The sequence below is a fragment of the Chlorocebus sabaeus genome, chromosome 20, assembly GCF_047675955.1.
Source record: "Chlorocebus sabaeus isolate Y175 chromosome 20, mChlSab1.0.hap1, whole genome shotgun sequence".
Lineage (NCBI taxonomy): Eukaryota > Metazoa > Chordata > Mammalia > Primates > Cercopithecidae > Chlorocebus > Chlorocebus sabaeus.
This window is the reverse complement of record NC_132923.1, coordinates 101,668,895-101,692,541: the sequence shown is the minus strand read 5'-3', so window position 1 is coordinate 101,692,541 and position 23,647 is coordinate 101,668,895. Positions and strand designations below refer to the sequence as shown.

At 38.1% G+C, this 23,647-nt stretch overlaps 1 protein-coding gene across 13 annotated transcripts in view; it reads left to right on the top strand.

The window, feature by feature from the left end:
• Nucleotides 1-23,146, top strand: part of ZMYM4 (zinc finger MYM-type containing 4) — a 157,981-nt gene extending 134,835 nt beyond the window's left edge. For all 13 annotated transcript variants that reach the window (XM_007979456.3, XM_037996892.2, XM_037996906.2 and 10 more), the window contains 10 exons: nucleotides 41-94; nucleotides 809-988; nucleotides 1,427-1,521; nucleotides 6,846-7,017; nucleotides 7,187-7,282; nucleotides 9,812-9,963; nucleotides 15,158-15,269; nucleotides 16,673-16,921; nucleotides 19,646-19,775; nucleotides 20,668-23,146. In XM_007979456.3, coding sequence (XP_007977647.1) covers nucleotides 41-94; nucleotides 809-988; nucleotides 1,427-1,521; nucleotides 6,846-7,017; nucleotides 7,187-7,282; nucleotides 9,812-9,963; nucleotides 15,158-15,269; nucleotides 16,673-16,921; nucleotides 19,646-19,775; nucleotides 20,668-20,875 — 1,448 coding nt within the window. In that variant the 3' untranslated portion in view covers nucleotides 20,876-23,146. The remainder of the gene's footprint in view (nucleotides 1-40; nucleotides 95-808; nucleotides 989-1,426; nucleotides 1,522-6,845; nucleotides 7,018-7,186; nucleotides 7,283-9,811; nucleotides 9,964-15,157; nucleotides 15,270-16,672; nucleotides 16,922-19,645; nucleotides 19,776-20,667) is intronic.
• Nucleotides 23,147-23,647: the final 501 nt, after the last annotated feature.

The window sequence follows — 23,647 nt, the reverse complement described above, 5'->3', positions numbered from 1 at the left end:
TATACATATAAATTATTTATGTGCTTTTCTTTTTCTTTAGAGTCTCAAACTTCTGAACAGGAACTCTTTCTAGACACCAAGATATTTGAAAAAGGTTTGTAGTTGAAAATATGTTTTGATTTTTAGAAATACTACCCTCTGTTAGTAATAGAAATCTATAAAATATTAGTACACTTGGATTTCATATTTGTAATTTTAACTATTTGTAAGGAGGGTATCAGATGTCTATGAAGTGTATTAATTTGTAGTGGGAATAATAAAAGCCACCTCAAATGTTTGTTTTAAAAATTAATTGAGCCAGGCGCGGTGGCTCAAGCCTGTAATCCCAGCACTTTGGGAGGCCGAGACTGGCGGATCACGAGGTCAGGAGATCGAGACCATTCTGGCTAACACGGTGAAACCCCGTCTCTACTAAAATACAAAAAAAATTAGCCGGGCGAGGTGGCGGGCGCCTGTACTCCCAGCTACTCGGCAGGCTGAGGCAGGAGAATGGCGTGAACTCGGGAGGCGGGGCTTGCAGTGAGCTGAGATCCGGCCACTGCACTCCAGCCTGGACAACAGAGCCAGACTCCGTCTCAAAAAAAAAAAAAAAAAAAAAAAAAATTAATTGAGATAAGGCTTTCAAGTGCCTACCAAAAATATGAATCCAGTTCTTTGAGGCTGATGAACAAGTTACTTCATTCTTGATTGTATAACTGTCCATCAACCATATCTAATTTTTTGGTATTTAGGGGTTCAGGAAGTTTTCCGAGCATGTCAAGATGAGGCTATTATTTTATTTTGAGGGCTTGTTATCTATATATTTCAGACCAAGGAAGTACATACAGTGGTGATCTTGAATCAGAGGCAGTATCTACTCCACATAGCTGGGAGGAAGAGCTGAATCACTATGCCTTAAAGTCAAATGCTGTGCAAGAGGCTGATTCAGAATTGAAGCAGTTCTCAAAAGGGGAAACTGAACAGGACCTGGAAGCAGATTTTCCATCAGGTTTGTGTACAGTAACCTGTCCACTGAAAAGTTTTTATTTTAGAAGATTGGTACAACTCTGAATTGACACTATTAAGCAGTGCCAATTGTTATTGATAATAACAGTGTAATGTGTTAAGAGATCATAATCTAGAGCACAAATAGCCCCTGGCTTTGTAGGTGTTAATTTGTACCTTCTTGTTCTTATAAGTGGTTAATTTGGTTAAAATTATTTTTAACCTTTCCCATAGTAGCCATGTAAGAGGTTTTCTTGATTGCTAATGAAGTTTTCATTTATGCACTATATCCTTGGTTTAAATCTATAAGTGAATTCTTATTTTATCACAAACAAACTAATGAATATAGTGATGATTACCCTATATTTCTTTCCTAGTCTAAGTCTTTATTTAAATTTGTGAGTTATTTACCTCACGTTGTGCTTTCTGCTGATTATTGTAGAATCCTTTGACCCACTTAATAAAGGACAGGGAATCCAGGCACGTTCCCGAACAAGACGACGACACAGAGATGGCTTCCCCCAACCCAGACGAAGAGTAAGCTGCAGCTTAACTTTTCTAGACTTTTCTTTCCTTCATTCTACAAGCATTATTTAGTTCCTGCTGCTTTCAAAACTCTGTAACAGCCAGAGTCAGGTAGTTCCATATGTTATTTTGCAGCCTGGTAATTTGTTTTTTGAATTCAAGAACCATGTATTTTATTTACATTTCTTTCAGTAGGACCTTTTTTTTTTTGTTTCTATAGTTAAGGGTTTTCTTTTGTATTCCTTTGTTTACTTTAAAAAGCTTTTTATAATTCTTTTGTATGCTTTTTTCTTTTTGAATAGCCTCTAAATTTAGCTCTTTTTACATGTTATAATACTGAGTACTTTGGGAGGCCAAGTCGGGCAGATCACAAGGTCAGGAGATGGAGACCATCCTGGCTAAAATGGTGAAATCCCATCTCTACTAAAAATACAAAAATTAGCCAGGCGTGGTGGCGGGCGCCTGTAGTCCCAGCTACTCAGGAGGCTGAGGCAGGAGAATGGCCTGAACCCGGGAGGTGGAGCTTGCAGTGAGCCAAGATTGGGCCACTGCACTTCAGCCTGGGTGACAGAGTGAGACTCCGTCTCAAAAAATAAAAATAAAAAATAAAAATAAAGAATACTGAGTAGTTCACTATTTTTATAGTATAGTAAAATGGTGAAGTTCACATGGCTGTTTTTCACATTGACAGGGCTTTCCTGTACAAAGTTGAAAGAATAATAGCTTTATTTTTAAAATTACCACCACAATCATGAACAATTCCACTTAACAAGAAGTTCCACTATGACCTTTTGCAGTCGGCCCCTCTGGCTGCTGACAACCACCGATCTGCTATACAGATTGATGCACAATGCCACTGCTTTGCCTTTTCTGAAATTTCACATGAATGGAATCCTATAATATGTAGTCTTCTGTGTTTAAGTTATTTTACTTAGCATAATGTTTTTGAGATTCATCCATGTTATTTCATGTCCCGGTAGTTGATTCCTTTTTATTTCTGAGTAGTATTTCATTATATGGACAAACTACAATTTGTTCAGCTGTTTAACAGGTGATAAAAATTTGGGTTGTTTCCAGATTGGGGCTATTTTGAATAAAACTTACTCAAAATGTTATGAACATCTTAGTATCAATCTTTGTGTGAACATATGTTTTCATTTCTCTTGAGGAAAAAGATCTAGGAATGAGATTGCTAGGTTTTATGCTATGTGTATTTTTAACTTTATAAGAAAGCTGCCAGACTGTTTTCCAAAGGAGATGTACCATTTTGCAGTCCCACCAGCAATGTATGAGAGAGTTCCATCTGCTCCATGACTTTGCTAACACTTGGTATTGTTGATTTTAAATTTTAGCCATTCTAGTCAATGTATAGTGGTACCTCATTATGGTTTTAATTTGTTTTTCCCTAATGATTAATGATGTTGAGAATCTTTCAATATATGTATTTGCCATTCATGTGTCTTCTTTGGTAAAGTGTTTATTCACAGTTTTTGCACATTTTTTTTTTTTTTCATTTTTTTATTGGGTTGGTTGTCATCTTGCTGAGTTGTAAGTGTTCTTTACTGTGGACATAATTTCTTTATCAAATCAGTTTGGTCCTATTTTGTTGCTTCCTTTTTTATTTTCTTAATGATGAGTAGCAGATTTTGATTTTGAGGAAGTTCCTTTTATCAATTTGTTATTTTATGGATCGTACTTTTTAATACCTCATCTAAAAATGTTTGCCTAACTCATAGTAACTAACACATTATCTTACATTTTCTTCTAGAAGTTTTATAGTTTTAACTTTTATGTTTGTGATCTATTTTGAGGTAATTTTTATGTATGAGTTGTGGCAAGGGTCAAGGTTCATTTTTTGCATATGGACATCCAGTTGTTCCAGCACTGCCCTTGAAAAAGACTGTTCATTCCCCATTGAATTACATTGGCAACTGTGTTAAAAGTCAATCATATATGTATGTGTCAGTCTGTTTCTGAAACTCTCTGTTCTGTTCTATTGACTTATATGTCTATTTTTGTACCAGTACCAACTGTCCTGACTACTGTGATTTTACAGCAAGTCTGGAACTTAAGAGTGTAAATCCTCCAGCTTTGTTCTTCTTAAAATTGTCATTTGCATGTCCATATACATTTTAGAATCAACTTGTCAATTTCTTAAAAAAAAAAAAAATGCCTGCTAGAATTTCAGTTGGGACTGTCCTGAATCCAGAGAGAGATAATTGACATCTTAGTAATTTTGATTCTTCTAATCCGGAAACATGGTATAGTCCTCCATTACAAGTCTCCTTATATTCTGTTAAGTTTCTCTCATAAGTATTTAAGATATTTTGATGTTGTTGTAAATAGTATTATTTTTAAATTTCATTTTTCACTGAGCACAGTGATCCTACCTGTAATCCTAGTACTTTGGGAGGCTAAGGCAGAAGGATTGCTTGAGCTCAGGAGTTTGAGACCAGCATGGGCAATATAGTGAGACCCCATCTCTACTAAAAATTTTAAAGATTAGCTGGGCATGGTGACACATGCTGATGGTCCCAGCTACTTGGAGGGCTAAGCTGGGAGAATTGCCTGAGCCTAGGGGGTTGAGGCTGCAGTAAGCCCTGATCATGCCATTGCACTGTAGTCTGGGTGACAGAGCGAGACCCTGTCTCAAAAAAAAGAAAAACGATTTCATTTTTCGTGTTTCTTACTAGTATATAGAAATATAGATAATTTTTTCTTCTACGATATTTATCTTAGAAATAAAAAAAGAAATATAGGTAATTTTCATGTATTTACTTTGTGTCCTGTAACTTTGCTTAACTAAAATTGTTAGGATTTTCTACTTAGACAATCATTTTATCTGTGAATAAAGACAGTTTTACTTTTTCCTTTGTAATCTGAATGCATTTTCTTTCCTTCTTTTTCTTGTTTTATTGAACTAGCTAGTATCTTCAGTACAATGTTGAATATTAGTAGTGAGAGCAGACCTTTTTGCCTTATTGCTAACCTTACGGTGAAAAAAGTCTTGCAACAGTAAGTATGATGTTACCTATAGGTTTCTCGTAGGTGATTTCTATCAGGTTGAGGAAGTTCCCTTCTCCTCCTAATTTGCTGAAAGTTTTTAAAATCATGATTGGGTATTGAACTTCCTCAGATGGATTTCTTGCATCTTTTGAGATGATTATCTGGTTTTCCTTTTTTTAAGTCTGTTACAATGGTGAAATACATTGATTTTTCTTGAATGATTAACCTTCCATTCCTGGGATAAACCCTGCTTTTTTCTGTATTTATTAGTTTTCTGTGTTGCTGGATTTGGTTTGCTAATATTCTGTGAAGGTTTTTTGTTGTTGTTGTTTTGTTTTGAGACGGAGTCTTGCGCTGTCACCCAGGATGGAGTGCGATGGCATGATCTCAGCTCATTGCAACCTCCGCCTCCAGGGTTTAAGCAGTTCTCCTGCCTCAGCCTCCCAAGCAGCTGGGATTACAGGCGCCCACCACCACGCCTGGATAATTTTTGTATTTTTAGTAGAGACAGGGTATCACCATGTTGGCCAGGCTGGTCTTGAACTCCTGGTCTCAAGTGATCCATGCACCTCGCCCTCCCAAAGTGCTAGGATTACAGGCGTGAGCCGCTGCGGCTGGTCCTGTGAAGATTTTAAGTGTCCCTATTCAAGACATATATTTATCTGTACTTTATGACTGGTTTTGATATCAGGGTAATGATCACATTATAAAATTAGTTAACATTTCTTTTTCTTCTATTTTCCGAAGTACAATTTGTATAATTTCTTTAACTATGATAGAATTTCACTTTGATGGAATTTAATCCATCTGGGAATGGAGTTTTTGTGGGAAGGTTATAAGCTATAAATGCTGTTTCTATGGCTGTTTATCTGTTTCTTCTAGAGTAAGCTTAATTAATCTTTCAAGAAGTTTGTCCATTTCATCTAAGTTGTTTAATTTATTGGCATGAGAGTCACAAGTGATCCACCTGCCTCAGCCTCCCACAGTGTTGGGATTACAGGCGTGAGCCACCGCACTCAGCTTGGGTTTTAATTTGGATTTCCTTTTCTGGTTTTTTGTTTGTTTGTTTTTAGATAGGGTCTCCACTCAGTTACCCAGGCTGGAGTGCAGTGGCATAATCATGGCTCACTGCAGCCTCAACCTCCCAGGCTCAGGTGATCCTTCCACCTCAGACTCCCAGGTAGCTGGGACTACAGATGTGTGCCACCATGCCTGGCTAATTTTTTAATTTTTTGTAGAGACAGGGTCTTGCCATGTTGCCCAGGCTGATCTTGAACTCCTGGGCTCAGTCTGCCCACTCAGGCCTCCCAGAGTGCTGGCGTTACAGGTATGGGCCATTGCACTTGGCCTGCCTTTTCTAGTTTCTTAATATAGAAGCTTAGGTTATAGATTATATACTTTTAAATAATTTTCTTATTGAAACATTTTAATACTACAAATGTCCCTTTAAGTACTGTTTTAGTTCCATCACAGAAATTTTGGTAAATTTTATTTTCATTTTTCTTTAAGTTCAAAATGTTTTGTGATTGCATGTGTCCTTTCTTCTTTGACCCATAGAGCTGTTTAATTTATGATTTTGGAGGATTTTTTTGGACATCAGTGCATCATTGGTTTCTATTTTAATTTCATTGTAGTTAGATAATTTGTTGAGGCTTGTTTTATAGCACAGAATATGATCTGTTTACACGTTTCATTAAATAGACCTGAGTGGTAATAATAGTGATTCATACCTGATTAGGTGAGTCTATATCTGGAACATAGTAAATACCCACATGTTAGTGACTATTACAGTGTGCTCATCTACATTTAAACTTTTTCTTTCTTCCTTCCTCTTATGGATTGGATTAAATAATCTCTAAGGCCCTTTTTTGCTCTAAGAACTCTGAATCTTTTTTTTTTTCTTTCTTTTTTTTTTTTGTGAGATGGAGTCTCACTCTGTCGCCCAGGCTGGAGTGCAGTGACGTGATCTTGGCTCACTGCAACCTCCACCTCCCGGGTTCACCACATTCTCTTGCCTCAGCCTCCCGAGTACCTGGGACTACAGGCGCCCACCACCACGCCTGGCTAATGTTTTGTATTTTTAGTAGAGACGGGGTTTCACTGTGTTAGCCAGGATGGTCTTGATCTCCTGACCTCGTGATCCGCCCACCTCGGCCTCCCAAAGAGCTGGAATTACAGGCATGAGCCACCATGCCCAGCCAAAATCTTTAGGATATAAAACTAAATTCTATATTCTACAAATGTATATACCCTTTCCAGCTTTGAGATCCCTGACTCTTAAAAATCCAAAACTAAATTTTATGTTGTGTAAATTTTTGGAATTCTTACAGGGACGGAAGAAGTCTATAGTTGCTGTGGAGCCCAGGAGTCTTATTCAAGGAGCCTTTCAAGGCTGCTCAGTGTCCGGGATGACACTGAAGTACATGTATGGGGTAAATGCTTGGAAGAACTGGGTTCAGTGGAAAAATGCCAAGGAAGAGCAGGGGGATCTAAAATGTGGAGGTAAGTGCACAGCATGAATTGTGTCTTGATTTAGGCAGGGGGAAATAGACAGATAAGCTACTGAAAAGGGATACATTTTAGGTCAGAAGCCCTATAAAACTGGTTTGGGCTTTACTTAATTTTTTCCGCATTTGTTTTTAAACTTTTCTTTTGTTTCTCTCCTTGTCAGGGGTTGAACAGGCCTCATCTAGCCCACGTTCTGACCCCTTAGGAAGTACTCAAGACCATGCACTCTCTCAAGAATCCTCAGAGCCAGGCTGTAGAGGTAAAATGTGTTTCTCTCCATTTGGTATGAATTATTTATATGATTATTGCCGATTTAAATTTGTAAGTTGAATATTTAAAATTATTTAAAATTTGGAATTTTAGAGAAATTAATCTTAACCCGTTTTAAGGAGGTCGTTATAAGGGTAAGGTTATGTCTTCTGATCTTGAGCTCATTATGCAAATATAAGGAATTTTGTTTCATTTTTGACACTGTGCAAGTGCCTCAAAATACATCTTCTTGAGCCCTGCGTCTGTATAGTAATCCACGTGGAGCCCAGTATTGTTTTTTTGTTTTTTTTTTAAAGAAAAATACCTGGAAAAGTCTTGCTTCTAATGTAGGAATTTTTCCTTACAGTGAGATCTATATAACTGACAGTGTTGTGTGTTTCACTTCAGCTGCCAGGAAATTTGGGATTACATGAACATTTCAAATAAATCAATAGTATATAATTTTAAGGCCCACATTAATTTTCATTTTTCACTACTTTTGACACCCTATTCTAAATTTTTGTTTCACTTTATCTTTTGCTTTTAATTTGTGTTTTATGTAAGATACTTGTACAATCTTTATGGAATGAGATGGGGCGGAATGGATGAATATATCCATGTAACTTGATTTTATTCCACTTTCCAACTATACCTTCTTTCTGTCTTAAACCTAGGTGATGATATGCACTCTTGGCTTCACTCTGGTCTACCCTGTTGGTTTTGGGGCACATGTAGCTGTCCTTATTGGAGCACTTAGTTGCTGCTGTGGGCAGTGACTAACTTGTTGAGTTCCTTTAGATCAAGTGTAATTTGTCTCTCCAAAGCTATGTAAATACACTCCTGTTGTGGAGATTTACTAGGCCATTAACCACCTAGTAGTATGTTTTAAGTTAAAAGAGCAACCTGCTGGGTGCAGTGGCTCATACTTGTAATCCCAGCACTGTAGGAGGCTGAAGCAGGAGGATCTCTTAAGCCCAAAAGTTCTGAGGCTGCAGGGAGCTATGATTGCACCATTGAACTCCAGCCTGAGCGTCAGAGTGAGACCCTGTCTCTAAAAAACATAAAAATAAAACAAAAAAAGCTGGGGAAGGGTGATAGTACAAACGGAGAGGTAATACTGCTTTAGACTACTAAGCCTAAATGCAGTTGTTACAGGGGATGGCAACCCATTTCTACCACTCTTTCACTGAGAAAATACTTACTGAATATCTCTTACATAGCAGGTGTGAAGCTAGGAGCTAGGGTGAAAAAGTCAAACATGGTCTGTGCACTCATGAAATACCGCTTGCTTTAACTAAAACCAACTCACAGGAGCCATGTGTGTGTAATCTTATCTAAATGCAGAAGAGCAATGACTACAAAGGGTGTTTTAATCTTGGCCCCACAATGTGGATCAACATCTTGTAGTAGGACCTCTACAGATCAAATTGGATAACTCCCCTGCTCAAAATTTATTCAGCTCATTGTCTGCAGTCTTAATATGAGAAATGAGGCTGATCACGATCTGCCTCGCCTGCCCTTCTTGCCTTGTCCTATACACCTAAGTCCCCTAAACCTTTTCAGCCTGTGACCTAGCAAAGGGAATACTGTATTCTAGCATTTCCAAAGGCAAGAGGGTGTTATTCATTATTTGAGGTGTTCTGTATTCAAATAAATATGAGCTGAAGAAAGTTAAACAGCTGGTCGGGTGTAGTGGCTCACACCTGTAATCCCAGCACTTTGGGAGGCTGAGGCGGGCGGATCACCAGAGGTCAGGAGTTTGAGACCAGCCTGACCAACATGGAGAAACCCCGTCTCTACTAAAAATATAAAATTAGCTAGGCATGGTGGTGCATGCCTGACTCCCAGCTACTCGGGAGGCTGAGGTAGGAGAATCGCTTGAACCCAGCAGGTGGAGTTGCAGTGAGCCAAGATTGTGCCATTGCACTCCAGCCTGGGCAATAAAAGCGAAACTCCATCTCAAAAAAAAAAAAAAAAAAAAAGAAAGTTGAATAGCTTTCTTTTTTGCAGATATACTCAGAGCCTTTAATGTGCCATTAAGCACTGTGAATTCTTCAGAGACAAATATAGTGTCTTGTGTTTTCTGAATATCAAATCTTAGAAACCCAGTGTTCTCCAGCTCTCACATAAGACTAGTGTTTTGTGGACTGTACTTTGGGAAGCCTTTTTGTGTATCCTCAGATTGGAATTCTTTACCTATCTACCTGTTTAACTCTTCCTCACCTTTTAAGGTCTAGCTCCAGTGTCACGTTTCCCAGAATCTAACCTGATTCTTCCCTGTTGGATAGCCCTCGTTTGCTTTCATAGAATGCCATTTAAAGAAAGCCTCTGTCATAGCACGTATTGCACCGCATGCACTGGTCTTTATTTCCCTAACTGAAGTAGACTTGAGATCAGAATCTGTCTTTAATCCATATGCCCACTAGTCTGCACCACAGTGCCTGAGGCACAGTAGCGTTCAATGTTTATTCAGTTAATCAAGTAATGCTACTATGTTTGTTAAAAGTTAATGTTTCAGATGTTTTCTACCTTTCCACAGTCCGCTCTGTCAAGCTGAAGGAAGATATTCTGTCCTGCACTTTTGCTGAGTTGAGTTTGGGTTTATGCCAGTTTATCCAAGAGGTGCGGAGACCAAATGGTGAAAAATATGATCCAGACAGTATCTTATACTTGTGCCTTGGAATTCAACAGGTATCAAGTTAAACATATGGATTCTTCAACCTAGCAAATCCATTGACCTGAATATGTCCCCACAGAAATTACATGCACATGTACACACCCAGATATGTACTGGTATTTTCATTGGAACATTGTTTTTAACAACAACAAATTGGAAACCGCTGAAGTGTTAATCAAACTTTGTCGATCAGTCAACTATAATATGTCCATACTGTGGAATACTGTAAAATAGTTAAAAAGGAATGGCTTGCTTCTGTATTTATTGACCTAGGAAATTCTTAAGGGCATATATTTTAAAAAGTAACTTTCAGGGCCAGGTGTGGTGGCTCACGCCTGTATTCCTAGCACTTTGGGAGGCTGAGATGGGAGTATCACTTGAGGCCAGTGATTCAAGACCAGCCTGGGCAACACAGGGAGACACTGTCTCTACAAAAACTAAAAAATTAGCCAGGTATGGTGGTGTATGCCTCCACTCCCAGCTACTCAGGAGGAGGAGGCAGGAGGATCACCTGAGCCCCGAGTTTAAGGCTGCAGTAAGCCATTGGAGCTCCAGCCTAAGTGGCAGAGTGAGAACCTGTCTGAGGAAAAACAAAAAAAAAGTAACTTGCAGAATTACATGTATAGTGTGATTATTATGGGAAAATATGCATAACATAAAATTTACTCTTTTAAAGTTTACAGTTCAGGAGGACTAATAAGTACATTCTTAATGTGCAGTCATCACCACTGTCTATTCTGTAACTTTATGACTCCAAAAGGAAACCTCAAACCCATTTAGTAGTCACTCCGGAGCCATTACTCTCTCCACCCATCCCTGGCAACTATAAATCTGCTTTCTGTCTCTCTGGACTTGCCTGTTCTGGATATTTCATATCAGTGGGTTCATACACTGTGTGGCCTTTCGTGTCTGGTTTCTTTCCCTTAGCATTGTTTTCAAGGTTTATCCATGTTTTAGCATGAATCAATATAGCACTCCTTTTTATGGCTCAATATTCTATCATATGGATATACCACACGTTGTTTATCCATTCATCCACTGATGGACATTTGAGGTTCCACCTTTTGGTGATTGTGAATACACTGCTGTGAACATTCATGTACAGGTTTTTGTTTGAACACCTGTTTTCAATTCTTTTGCCATACATGCTTAGGAGTGGAATTGCTGAGTCTTTTAACTATGACTGAGTTGTTGAGGAACCACTTTGTTTTCCAAAGTGGCAGCACCATTTTACATTTCCAGCAGCAGTGTGTGAAGATTCCAGTATCTCCACATTCTTGCTATAACAGTTGTTAATTTCTGGGTTTTTTTGTTTGTTTGTTTGTTTTTTTAAACAACCATCCTGGTGGTTATGAAATGATATCTCATTGTGTTTTAAATTTGCATTTTCCTAATGACATTGGGAATCTTTTCATGTACTTTTTGACCATGTGTATATCTTCTTTGGAGAAATGTCTATTTAAATCCTGTCTTAGTCTGTTTGTATTGCCATAGGGGAGTACCTGAGGCTGGATAATTTTTAAAAAAAATTCTTGGCCGGGCACGGTGGCTCACACCTGTAATCCCAGCACTTTGAGAGGCCGAGGCGGGTGGATCACGAGGTCAGAAGTTCTAGACCAGCCTGGCCAACATGGTGAAACCCTGTCTCTACTTAGAATACAAAAATTAGCTGGGCATGGTGGCACGTGCCTATAGTCCCAGCTACTTGGAAGGCTAAGGCAAGAGAATCGCTTGAACCTGGGAGGCGGAGGTTGCAGTTAGCCGAGGTCACACCCCTGGGTTACAGAGCAAGACTGTCTCAAAAAAAAAAAAAAGAAAAGAAAAGAAAAAAGAAATTCTCATGCAGAATCATGGCTTATGGATCTGCAGGCTGTACAAGAAACATGGCGCCAGCATCTGCTTCTGGTGAGGGCTTGGCATCATATCATGGCATCATATAATCATGGCAGAAGGTGAAGGGGGAGCAGGTGTCTCATGGCAAGAGAGTGAGGACGAAGTGCCAGGCTCTTTCTAACAATCAGATCTCACAGTAACTAATAAAGGGAGAACTTCATTACTGGGAGGATGGCAGCAAGCCAGTCATGAGAGATCAGGGCCCCACTTCTAACATTAAGGATCAAATCTCCCCATGAGGTTTGGAAGGGACACGTATCTCAACTATATCAAGTCCTTTGCCTAATTTTTAATTGAATTGTTTGTCTTTTTGTCACCGTGTTGTAGAAACTACATATATTCTAGATATTGAACTTTTATCAGATATGTGATTTGCAAATATTTTCTCCCATTTTCTGGATTTTCTTTTCACTCTCTTGGTATAGTATACTTTGAATCACAACTTTTTTCATTTTGAATGAAGTTCAATTTTTTTTGTTCTTCCTTTTCTTTTCCTTTCTCTTTTCTTTTTATTGTCTGTGCTTTTGGTGTTATATCTAGGAATCCATTGCCACATTGAAGGATATGAAGATTTAACCCTCTTTTCTTCAGAGAGTTTTATGATTTTAGCTCTTATATTTAGGTCGTTGATTTATTTTGAGTTAATTTTTGTATCTGGTATGAGCTAGGGTCTACCTTCATTCTTTTGTATGTGGTTATTCAGTTCTTTCAGCACCATTTGTTGAAGAGACTGTTCTTTACCCATTGTATAGGCTTGATACCCTTGTAGAAAATCTTTTGACCAAAGATAGGTGGGTTTAATTTGGACTCTCAGTTCGAATCCATTTTTCTATAGATGGCTATTTTTAGGACAGTACACAATTTTGAAACTTACACTATAGCTTTGTAGTAAGTTTTGAAATCAGGAAGTGAGGTTCCTCAAAATTCTTTTGGCTATTCAAGGTCCTTTGAAATTCTATGTGACTTTCAGGATGGGTTTTTCCATTTCTGCAAAAAAAGGCTGTTGGATTTTGATATGATTGCAGTGAATCTATAAATTGATTTGGAGAATATTGCCATTTTAACATTATTAAATCTTCTGTTCTGTGAGTACAGGATGTCTTTCCGTTTATTTATTTTTGTTTTTTGGAGACGGAGTTTCACTCTTGTTGCCCAGGCTGGAGTGCAATGGAGCAATCTCGGCTCACCACAACCTCTGCCTCCCAGATTCAAGCAATTCTCCTGCCTCAGCCTCCCAAGTAGCTGGGATTACAGGCATGCGCCACCATGCCTGGCAATTTTTGTATTTTTAGTAGAGACGGGGTTTCTCCATGTTGAAGCTGGTCTCAAACTCCTGACCTCAGGTGATCTGCCCGCCTTGGCCTCCCAAAGTGCTGGGATTACAGGTGTGAGCCACCGTGCCCAGCCTGTCTTTCCATTTATTTAGTTTTTAATTTTTGCTTTCAGCAGTTTTTTGTGGTTTTAAGTGTGTAAGTCTTACATCATTTTGGTTACATTTCTTCTCAAGTATTTTATTCTTTTTGATGCTTTGGTAAACATGGAACTTTCTTAATTTCCTGTTTGGATTGTTCATTGCTAGCTTGAAATACAACTGATTTTTTGTGTGTTACTTATATGCTGCAACTTTGCCAGATTCACTTATTAGCTCTAATAATTCATTTTTCTGTGCATTCTCTAGGATTTTCTATATATAGGATTCTGTCATCCGCAACTAGAGATAATTTTTCTTCTTTCTTTCCTATTTGAATGCATTATATTTATTTTTCTTGCCTGCTGCTCTGCTAGGACTCACAGTACAGTGTTGAAGAAGAATGACAAGGACAGGCATTTTTGTCTTGTTCCTGGTTAAGGGGGAAGAGAGTTTTCTTAAAAAACGTGTATGTTGTGTTACATGTACTGATATATTTCTGTAACTGTACAAAACTCACCTCTGTATAAAGGAATTTCTTAAGGATTGGAAATATTTTTGCATATGAATAGTAGTTGACTTTGTGTGATGGGTTTGAATAGTCTACTTTTATTTTGAACTTTTTCAATAATGAAGATATATTTTTAAGCTTGAAAATGACTATATTAAAAGAAGAAAAAGAAGAATACTATTTAACAACAAACTGTAATCTGCCAATAAGATCATAAATTGCCTTTGAGGAGGCCTCATAAAAATGCCTATTGAAGTGGTAATTTTTATTAGCCAGAGTAAATTTAAACGGAAATAATTTTCTCCAAATCATACATAGAAATGCAAGAAACCAAGATAGCCACGGAAATATAAATTAAAAATACTAAATCTTAAGAACACCAAAATACTTTTATCATGTAATTACATGCTGCCTTGGATTCTATTACCACTCATGGTGTATCCCTGTCTCAGTTGATTTTATCTGACCTGCATCGTCAGTACTTTTTAAAAGAGACAAGGTCTTGCTCTGTTGCCCAGGCTGAAGTGCAGTGATATGATCATAGCTCACTGCAGTCTCAGACTCCCAGGTTCAAACAACCCTCCTGCCTCGGACTCCCAAGCAGTTAGGACTACAGGCATGCACCACCACCCCTGGCTATTTGTTTTTAAATTTTTTGTAGAGATGGGTCTCACTATGTTGCCCAGGCTAGTCTTGCACTATTGACCTCAAGTGATCCTCTCACGTTGGCCTCCCAAAGCACTGGGATTACCATTCCTGGCTCAATACATTTTTAAACTATAGCTATTCTTTTTGTTCTAGCCCATGATATGGTTATTGATGGTTATAATGAACATAGTTTAATGTCCTATAATTAGACTCAAACTTTTTTGAGGGCTAGGTTGTGGGGCAGAGAGTTGAGAGCTGTAGTTAGAAGGCTCCAAATAAATAGTTTTTAAATTTGGGTTTCCTCAGGTCAACTGACATTAACCAACTATGTTATTGCAAGAAATGATCTTGTATCTAGGGTAAAAAACAAAAGAGCACATGTGCAGATACACATCATGAATCAGGAAAACATGATTTGGAACATGTGCATTGGAACCAATTTTTAGTATGTCAGTTTTAGGAACTAAGTAAAGGGTTCTTTATAATACTTCTGTACCATCCATGTTTTAAAAGGAAATAAAAAACTTTACCTTGCAAGGTCATTGCTGAAGATAATGTGTTAACATGAGAAGGAGTTTTAGCTTGAATTCTAGTGTTTTAACAACTATCTCTAAAGTACTGGGAGGTTGAACATGGTTTATAATATAGTAAGGGCAAAAAATAAGGGTAAACTGTATTTCTTACAATAATTTTTAAGAACTCATGTTTTCTTTTTATCAACATGTATATGTTCTTTTTTTTCTTGTAGTACCTGTTTGAAAATGGTAGAATAGATAACATTTTTACTGAGCCCTATTCCAGATTTATGATTGAACTTACCAAACTCTTGAAAATATGGGAACCTACAATACTTCCTAATGGTAGGGTGATTTTTTTTGTTTTCATGATATGCTTTCTTAAATTGCTTAAGTTTTATGGTTATCTTTTAAAAAAATTGTTCATTTTTATTTCTGTCCAGATTTATAGCATATTTGGACTTCTGAGGAGAAGGTCTTTGGTTTATTGTTGATTGTTTTAGGAAAACTGTACATTTCATATAGCACGTGTATAGATACTAATTGCAAAAAATATAAAATAATTTGAAGTTACATTTACCTTTTTAGAAGCCATTTTTGATCTGGTAGCATTGGTGTAGCTTTCACATATCATATCTGCTAACAGTGGACCTTTTTTAGTAGTTTGTGTGTATACTGAACTGTTGTTAAGAGTATACTGAACTGTTAAGAGAGTTAAGTCCTCGTCCTTGAATTGTCATTGACCAGATATCGTCAGACAAGTCCATAATTCACTCCAAGTCTCAGGCTGAGGTGAGTGAAGAGGTTCGATGTTATGCTTAGTAATATGTGCAGCTTTCTGTCGGGCTGCAGAGCGCCTTTCACAGTAAGCTTAATGATCTCCAACAGGAGTTTGCAAACTGTGGTCCATGGGCCAAATCTGGCCTTCTCCCTGTTTTGCAGTCTATGAGCTAAAAATTGGTTTTACATTTTTAAATAGTTGGGAAACTTTAAGGATTTCTATTTCATCATGTGAAAATTATATTAAATTCATGGCTGGGTGTGGTGGCTCACACCTGTAGTCCCAGGTGTGACTTTAGAAGGCTGAGGCAGGAGGATCACTTGAGCCCAGGGGTTCAAGATCAGCCTGGGCAACATGGTGAAACTCTGTCTCTACAAAAAATACAAAAAAATTACCTGGGCATGGTAGTGGTGCCTTTAGTCCAGCTACTCAGGAGGCTGAGGTAGGAGAAGCACCTGAGCCCAGGAGTTTGATGCTACAGTGAGCCCTGATCATGCCTCTGCACTCCAGCCTGAGTGACAGAGTGAGACCCTATCTCAAAAAAAAGAGAAAAGAAAAGAAAAGGAAAAATTATATGACTATAAATAAATTTTACTGGCATATAGCTCTGCCTGTTCATGTGTTCTCTACAGCTTCTTCTTTTCTACAGCATCAGCATTGTTCAGAGCCTATATGGCCTACCCATCCCAAAATATTTACCTTCTGGCCCTTTATAAAGACAGCTTAACCCCTAATCTAAAATATCAATAGATTAAAACAGTTTCGGGAGACTCTCACAGTGTCTACTTGAGTGCAGTCATCTCCCTTTTTCTTTGTGGTGCCTTTTCTGGTTTTCTGCATAAGGAAGAGGGGAAAGAGGAATAATCAATCTTTCTCTTTATGTCTCCATGTCCTAGAATTTGAGAGATTACTTAGTCTTTTTTAGCAGGAGCTCAGTACTGTTTCTTGTACCCCTTCTTCTGTCTAGGTTACATGTTCTCTCGCATTGAAGAAGAGCATTTGTGGGAGTGCAAACAGCTGGGCGCTTACTCGCCAATCGTCCTTTTAAACACCCTCCTTTTCTTCAATACCAAATACTTCCAACTAAAGAATGTTACTGAGCACCTGAAGCTTTCCTTTGCCCATGTGATGAGACGGACCAGGACTCTGAAGTACAGTACCAAGATGACATATCTGAGGTTCTTCCCACCTCTACAGAAGCAGGAGTCAGAACCAGGTATGGGATGCTGTTTGTCAGATTTCTCTTTACAGTCTTAGTAGTAATACTAAAATAGAGAGTTACTGCAGAAGGGCAATTATAAATGCTAGATGTGAAAAGTGTAGCTTTATTTTAACATTTGAATATTTTTCTCTATTGTCAGAGAGTGGTCAAAGACTGGCTTCAAAGTGAGAAGAATCACGTGCTTCAATATACTTTCACTGGCTTTTAAATTAGAAATGTTGATTTAATTGGGTAGAGCTCAAATAGCCTGCGTTTTAAAACTTCTCAGGGAATTAAAAAATACAAGCAGGGTTGAGAATCACTGATTTACTAGCACCAGATGAGTCGATCACTAGTTAAACCTGCAGAACTTTTAGTCCATTGTTTCTAAATCTTTTTTTGATCAGAGCCCCTCTTTTTAGTTAACATTGTGAAATTCTGAAGGAACTTAAAAGCTGACCTATAATATACCGCTTTTGTACACAATAGAATAATAGCAGTGACAATTTTATTAGAAAGTTTATTGTCTTGCATTTCAAAAATAGCCCATTAAATAACAGTTTGTTTTTAATGTTTAAAAAATTAATCTTGGTATTACAGGATTAGAAATTAAATTTATTATTTTTGAACAGAATCATAAGTCCTGAACTTCCCAAAATCAGTTTCTAAGAGTGAAATACATTTTTTGAGTGTGAGAATTTAAATCACTAAAACTAAAATCTGTATTTGTGATGTTCAACTTTGTATAAACTTTTTTCTGAATTGTTCATTTACTAAGATTATCTTTTTCACCTAATGTGTCCTGTTTCCTTAGTTTTATATACATGTTTTTTATATATAGTTTTACATATATGTAACCCACTTTGTATTCTTGATTTTTTTTTTTTTTTTTTTTTGAGATGGAGTCTCACTCTGTCACCCAGGCTGGAGTTCTGTGGTGTGATCTCAGCTCACTGCAGCCTTCACCTCCCAGGCTCAAGCGATTCTTCTGCCTCAGCCTCCCGAGTAGCTGGGATTACAGGTGTGTGCTACCACGCCTGGCTAATTTTTGTATTTTTAGTAGAGACAGGGTTTCGCTGTGTTGGGCAAGCTGGTCTCGAACTCCTGACCTCAGGTGATCCACCCGCCTCGGCCTCTCAAAGTGCTGGGATTACAGGCATGAGCCACTGCGCCCAGCCTCAGTTGATATTATTTCCCTGTTTGGGAAACAGGATAATGTTTCCCTGTTTGCTGATTAGGTGCTTGACATGATTAGTAATAAATTCAGCTTGTTTTCTAAGTGAGTAACTAGCAAAGTCTTTCTATTTAGGTAGCTTCTAAATGGAAAACAGGTGAATTTTGTTAAAGTACTAATGCAGGAAGCTGGGGAAAGTCCTATACCAGTTGTTAAGAGCAGATACAGGCTGAGTGCAGTGGCTCGTGCTTGTAATCCCAATATTTTGGGGGGCTCATGCGGGAGGATTGCTTGACCCCAGGAGTTCGAGGCTGTAGTGAGCTGTGATGGAGCCACTGCACTCTAGCCTGGGCAACAGAGTGAGACCCTGTCTCCCCACCAAAAAAGAAAACCTTTTTTCCTTGGGTCCATCTAGTGTTCTCTTGAGGAGTGAATGTAAAAAGTGGGAAAGAAATAGCCCACTTTCCATATCTTCACCCTGACTTCCTTATATAATGCTTGGTCTCTGCAAAATACTGTTGGGGAAAAATGGTTTGTTCTTTTCTTACCAAATAGTAACTCTACTGATAATTTCTCTTCCCAAAAAAGATGCCATTTCTCACAGTGTTCGAACAAATAAATTTGAGCAGATGCCCAGTACTAGTGCCTCACAGTAGAAATATTCTCATAGAGATGACAGCTTCTGCTAGGTTCAGTGGCTTGTACCTGCAGTCCCAGCTACTCCAAAGGCTGAGGCGGGAGGATCACTTGAACCCAGGAGTTCAAGGCTGTGGAGATTGAAGGCTGCTGTGATCATACCATCATACTCCAGGCTGGGCAACAGAGTGAGACCCTGTCTCTTAAAAGAGAGATGGTGGCCGGGTGCGGTGGTTTATGCCTGTAATCCCAGCACTTTGGGAGGCCGAGGTGGGCGGATCACCTGGGGCCAGGAGTTTGAGACCAGACTGGCCAACATGGCGGAACCCCGTCTCTACTAAAAATACAAAAAAATTAGCCGGACGTGGTGGCAGGCACCTGTAATCCCAGCTACTCGGGAGGCTGAGGCAGGAGAATCACTTGAACCTGGGAGGTGGAGGTTGCAGTGAGCGGAGATCACACCATTGCACTCCAGCCTGGGCAAGAAGAGCAAAGCTCCATCTCAAAGAGAAAAAAAAAGAGATGGCAACTTCTGTCTTGATCTCTACTGAGCAGAAGAACATGCAGAACCCTTCTTTCTGTTTTATCTTGCTATGTCTTAGGAACCCTGTGCCTAATAACGTTTATTAATAAAGTCAGGCTCAGAATAGAGACATTCTCCAGTGCCATACTTTTTGTCATGGTGTCCCCACATTGGTGAGCAGGGCAACATAAAATTCATAGGATAGGGACTTTGTTTAATGCCATAGAACCCAACACTTAAAATAATGTCTGGCACCTTCATAGGCACTCAGTATTTGTTGAATGAGTGTGAGTGAAAGGGAGGAAATGACAAAGTTCTGGCTGCGAAGCAAAGCTCATTGGCGTCTTGAGACTCAAAGAACAGACTTTTCTAATATAATCCTTTGATTATTATTTCCTGTCTCAAGATAAACTGACTGTTGGCAAGAGGAAACGAAATGAAGATGATGAGGTTCCAGTTGGGGTGGAGATGGCAGAGAATACTGACAATCCACTAAGATGCCCAGTCCGACTTTATGAGTTTTACCTGTCAAAATGGTAATCTTTCTCTGAACTAAATATAGTGCACTGAGAAGGCAGTTAACATATTTTGGATTTCAGATGCTTGAACATCAGAAAAGTAGCTGGCCCGTGACTTTAGACAAGGGTTTACCATGAATTTTTTCCCCATTGTCCTATCTATATGGATTTTGAGCCACAAAACAAATTACCTTGTCTTCATAATTATTTTAGGAAAATGTCTTCAAAAGCAAGAATCGCTGCTATTGTTTGATCTTTACAACTGTTGTACAACCTTTATGTGATATCTAATCTGTAGTTATTTCGTTATTTGTATAGAAAAGAAATTTTGTTTTGCTAAAGCTATAATAGAAAAATAATTTTTAAGGAATTGAAATTTTCTAAGTAGTCCTTTTCTTAGAGAAACTTTATGATTTTAGAGTTGTAACACTTTTTTTTCTGAAAGAACTGTAATAGCTGCATTTGCCCTTTGATAATGTGTACTGAGTGCCCTTGGGGTTCGTTCCAGGATATTGGGTACTTCCAATATGAGGTTCTTAGCCGTAGTGTCACATGTGAGTTGACTTTTTTGTTGCTCTTAATAATGTTTGAAGTACTAAAGTTTGTGATTTACACTTTGTCTCATATTAACTTTATACTCACTTCCAATCCAATGGGATTTCAGTTTATTCCTGGGAGGAAACATTCCTGTAAATTCTTTATCTCTGTGGGTACATTGCTTTCCCCATTGTGAGTCACAGTGGAGAAAAGTTGAGAGCCATATTAGGTTGGTGCAAAAATAATTGCAGTTTTTGCCCTTTTAATTACTTTTAATGGCAAAAACCTCAGTTTACTTAAGAATAGTACGTATTTCCTATACTCTCTGATTTCTAATTTTCTTTTTTCTCTTTTTTTTTGTTCCTGTGGATAGTTCTGAAAGTGTGAAGCAGAGGAATGATGTGTTTTACCTTCAACCTGAGCGCTCCTGTGTCCCGAATAGCCCCATGTGGTACTCCACATTCCCGATAGACCCTGGAACCCTGGACACCATGTTAACACGTATCCTCATGGTGAGGGAGGTACATGAAGAACTTGCCAAAGCCAAATCTGAAGACTCTGATGTTGAATTATCAGATTAAGATGGAAGTGAGGTTCTTATTTTCATACATATTGGTATGCACCAAACTGTGAATGCATCCAGCTGTTGGAAAACGATGTATAAGTCCGAGTCCTCTTGACTTGACTATAAGATCATGGAAAACAGATGACTTGTGAACCCCACAGTGTGGATGTGCAAATGAAAATTGAAGGAAAGAATATGAACTGAGAAATGTTCTTTGGCAGTGATATAGTTCTTAGACATCTTCAGAATGACTAATTTCTCCGAGTGGTGCATAATCTTATTTTGTTTGGGAGTAACAAATTGTGGAATATTTTTAAGGAAAACTGTTGTATAAAACTCTACCATAGTAACCTTAGACCTTAGAGAGGTAGCTTTGGAGTGAAACTTTGGCTGCAATAGGCTACTTGGGCAAGCCCTCCGTAAAAGTCAGAGGAGAGATCAGTACAGAGCTAAGAGTGACATCAAATGAGGACTGTGGGACCCAGATTTGAAGACCCAATAAAAATACTCAACTTTTTAAAAAAGATAGTGAAGTGGTCTTGATTGATTTTGATTTTCACTGCCAAGCCAATCATGTGAAGGACAGAAGCTTTTACCGTGGGCCCCTCACATCAGGGAAAACGACCTTCACTGCTGTTAACAGTAATGTGTCCCTTTCATTTTCTGGGTCAAGCCTTCTCAGCGGTGGGTCTGGATGTGGGTAAACTAAGGTAAAGGGGATGATATTCCACAAGCTAATGATGCACACAGAAAATCTGTGGAGCCTATCAGACCCCAAGTGTCTTGAAATGTTTGTAAAAACCCACTAAAATGCCCACTTCTCTGGGTGTGGGCCCTTCTTGCTGCTGTCTCACAGCCTGAGCTGTGGTACACAGAAATGGGGGTTCTTTTATTTTCATTTTTTTCCCAATGGCAGCTTTTCTCCCATTGTTTTACCCTCCTACTTCCCAAACAATTCCTCTTATTTTGTCTTTTGCACCAGTTTCTGGAGGCCCTTGTCATTTCAAAAAGGATAGTCTCTTTTTTACTCTGGCAAACCTGTGAGTGATTCCACAAAGATACAGTATTACTTAGCTATCCGAATTATGGTAGAAAAGGTCCTAGTTAGGTTCCTATACAAAGCATTTGGAAGATGACCTTGGTGCCCTACGAAACTTGAAAATAGGGATTCTGGGGTGAGGATACAAAGACATTGTCTTGCATATCCATAGGCAGGTCTTAGAGCATTATTCCAAACTCTAGCTGTTTCAGTAGTTCTGTGAGGACTGCACGTCACAGGTGTGTGTGGCGTATCAGTCCATCTCCCTCATCTCCATTCTCAGTTTCTTCCCCACAAAATTTTGAATCAAAGCTTTTATGACGTTTGCCAATTGCAGAACTTCTTTAGCTAAGGTTAATTTGATGCTATGATAAAACTGAGAGATGTCAAAAAGCCTCGTAGAAATTTTAATCTTGAAAGACTTTTCAGGATATCTCATTTTTTAGGTGGGGGTGACAGGCGTATTTCTTTTTTAACAAATAAAAGGCATTTAAGTAAAACTAAAATGAAAAAAGTAGGCCTTTTGACATTGTGTACTTGATGGTTCTGTCCCTCTGCCTGTAACAAATCTCATTTTTGTTACCAAGAACTGTATGAAAGAAGTAAACCTGCCCCTATTCTGTATGATTAATTCCATCTGTGTTTGTCATTTCTGACTGGAAAACTTCTTACTCCATACCTTGTTTGATATGGAGGACAAATAATTGGATTGTCTGATAAGTCTGCCAATAAACTATCCAGAAATAGCAAGTGTAATAGTCCCCACTATACGAATTTTATGGTTTGTATAAACACTAACATTTTCCCCTTCTGTAGTTGTATGAAGAAACAAATATTGTTAGCATAGTAGATAAATTGTTATGAAATACCAGAAAGAAAAAAAATCTGTATCTTTTACTGAGAACACCCAATACCCAGATAAATGACTGTATCAGGATTTCATTTGCATGTTAGTCCACAGAGTTGCCCAGAACCCTAAATTTATTCATAAGAGAAAATATTGATTAATTATTGGTCATTCCTCATAAGTGTAGCTGTTGTGTGCGTCTGATTATTGCTTTTTGAATTTTACGAACATTGTGTAAAATTACATTTTTTTTTTCCAGGGGAGAAAAAAACATCAAACAAAAAGAGAAACATCTAAATCATCCTTTCTGTTCTATTTTGGTTTTTAACCACTTTTAGGTTTTCCCCTTGCAGAAACCACAGAAATATTCCCTTAGAATAAAATAGTATATTTGTATTTGATGGGTGAGTTCTTTTTCTTTATGTCTTAAAAGAATTTGAAATCCCTTTTTCTGATTGACCTTATTGGTATGACTCAGCAGTTAGTAAAATTACAAAGAAAGAGAGCAGTTTCCAAGAAAGAAATTGTTTTTTTTACGTAGTCCAGTAAACATATTCTTTCATTGCAAATTCTTTTATTTCCTTTTTTCCTTCAAAAGACTTGTTTTCATATTTAGCTAATTTACTGACTATATTCAAAGTCCCAACAGGTAGAAATATCAGAGGTCATTTATACATATCATTTCAGGCAACCTTTTTTGAGATTTACAAAGCTTGCATCAGTTCACTTTAATGAAATTGTAAGACTAGAATAAAGAATATGTTCATTCTTAAGTATAAATACATGTTTAAAACAGGAATGTAAGACTAAATAGCATTTTCCTTCGACTTCAGGGTTGTCTTGGTATTATGCAGCTGTACTTTCAAATTCCGTATCGACTTTCTACCTACCTGCCTTGTGGC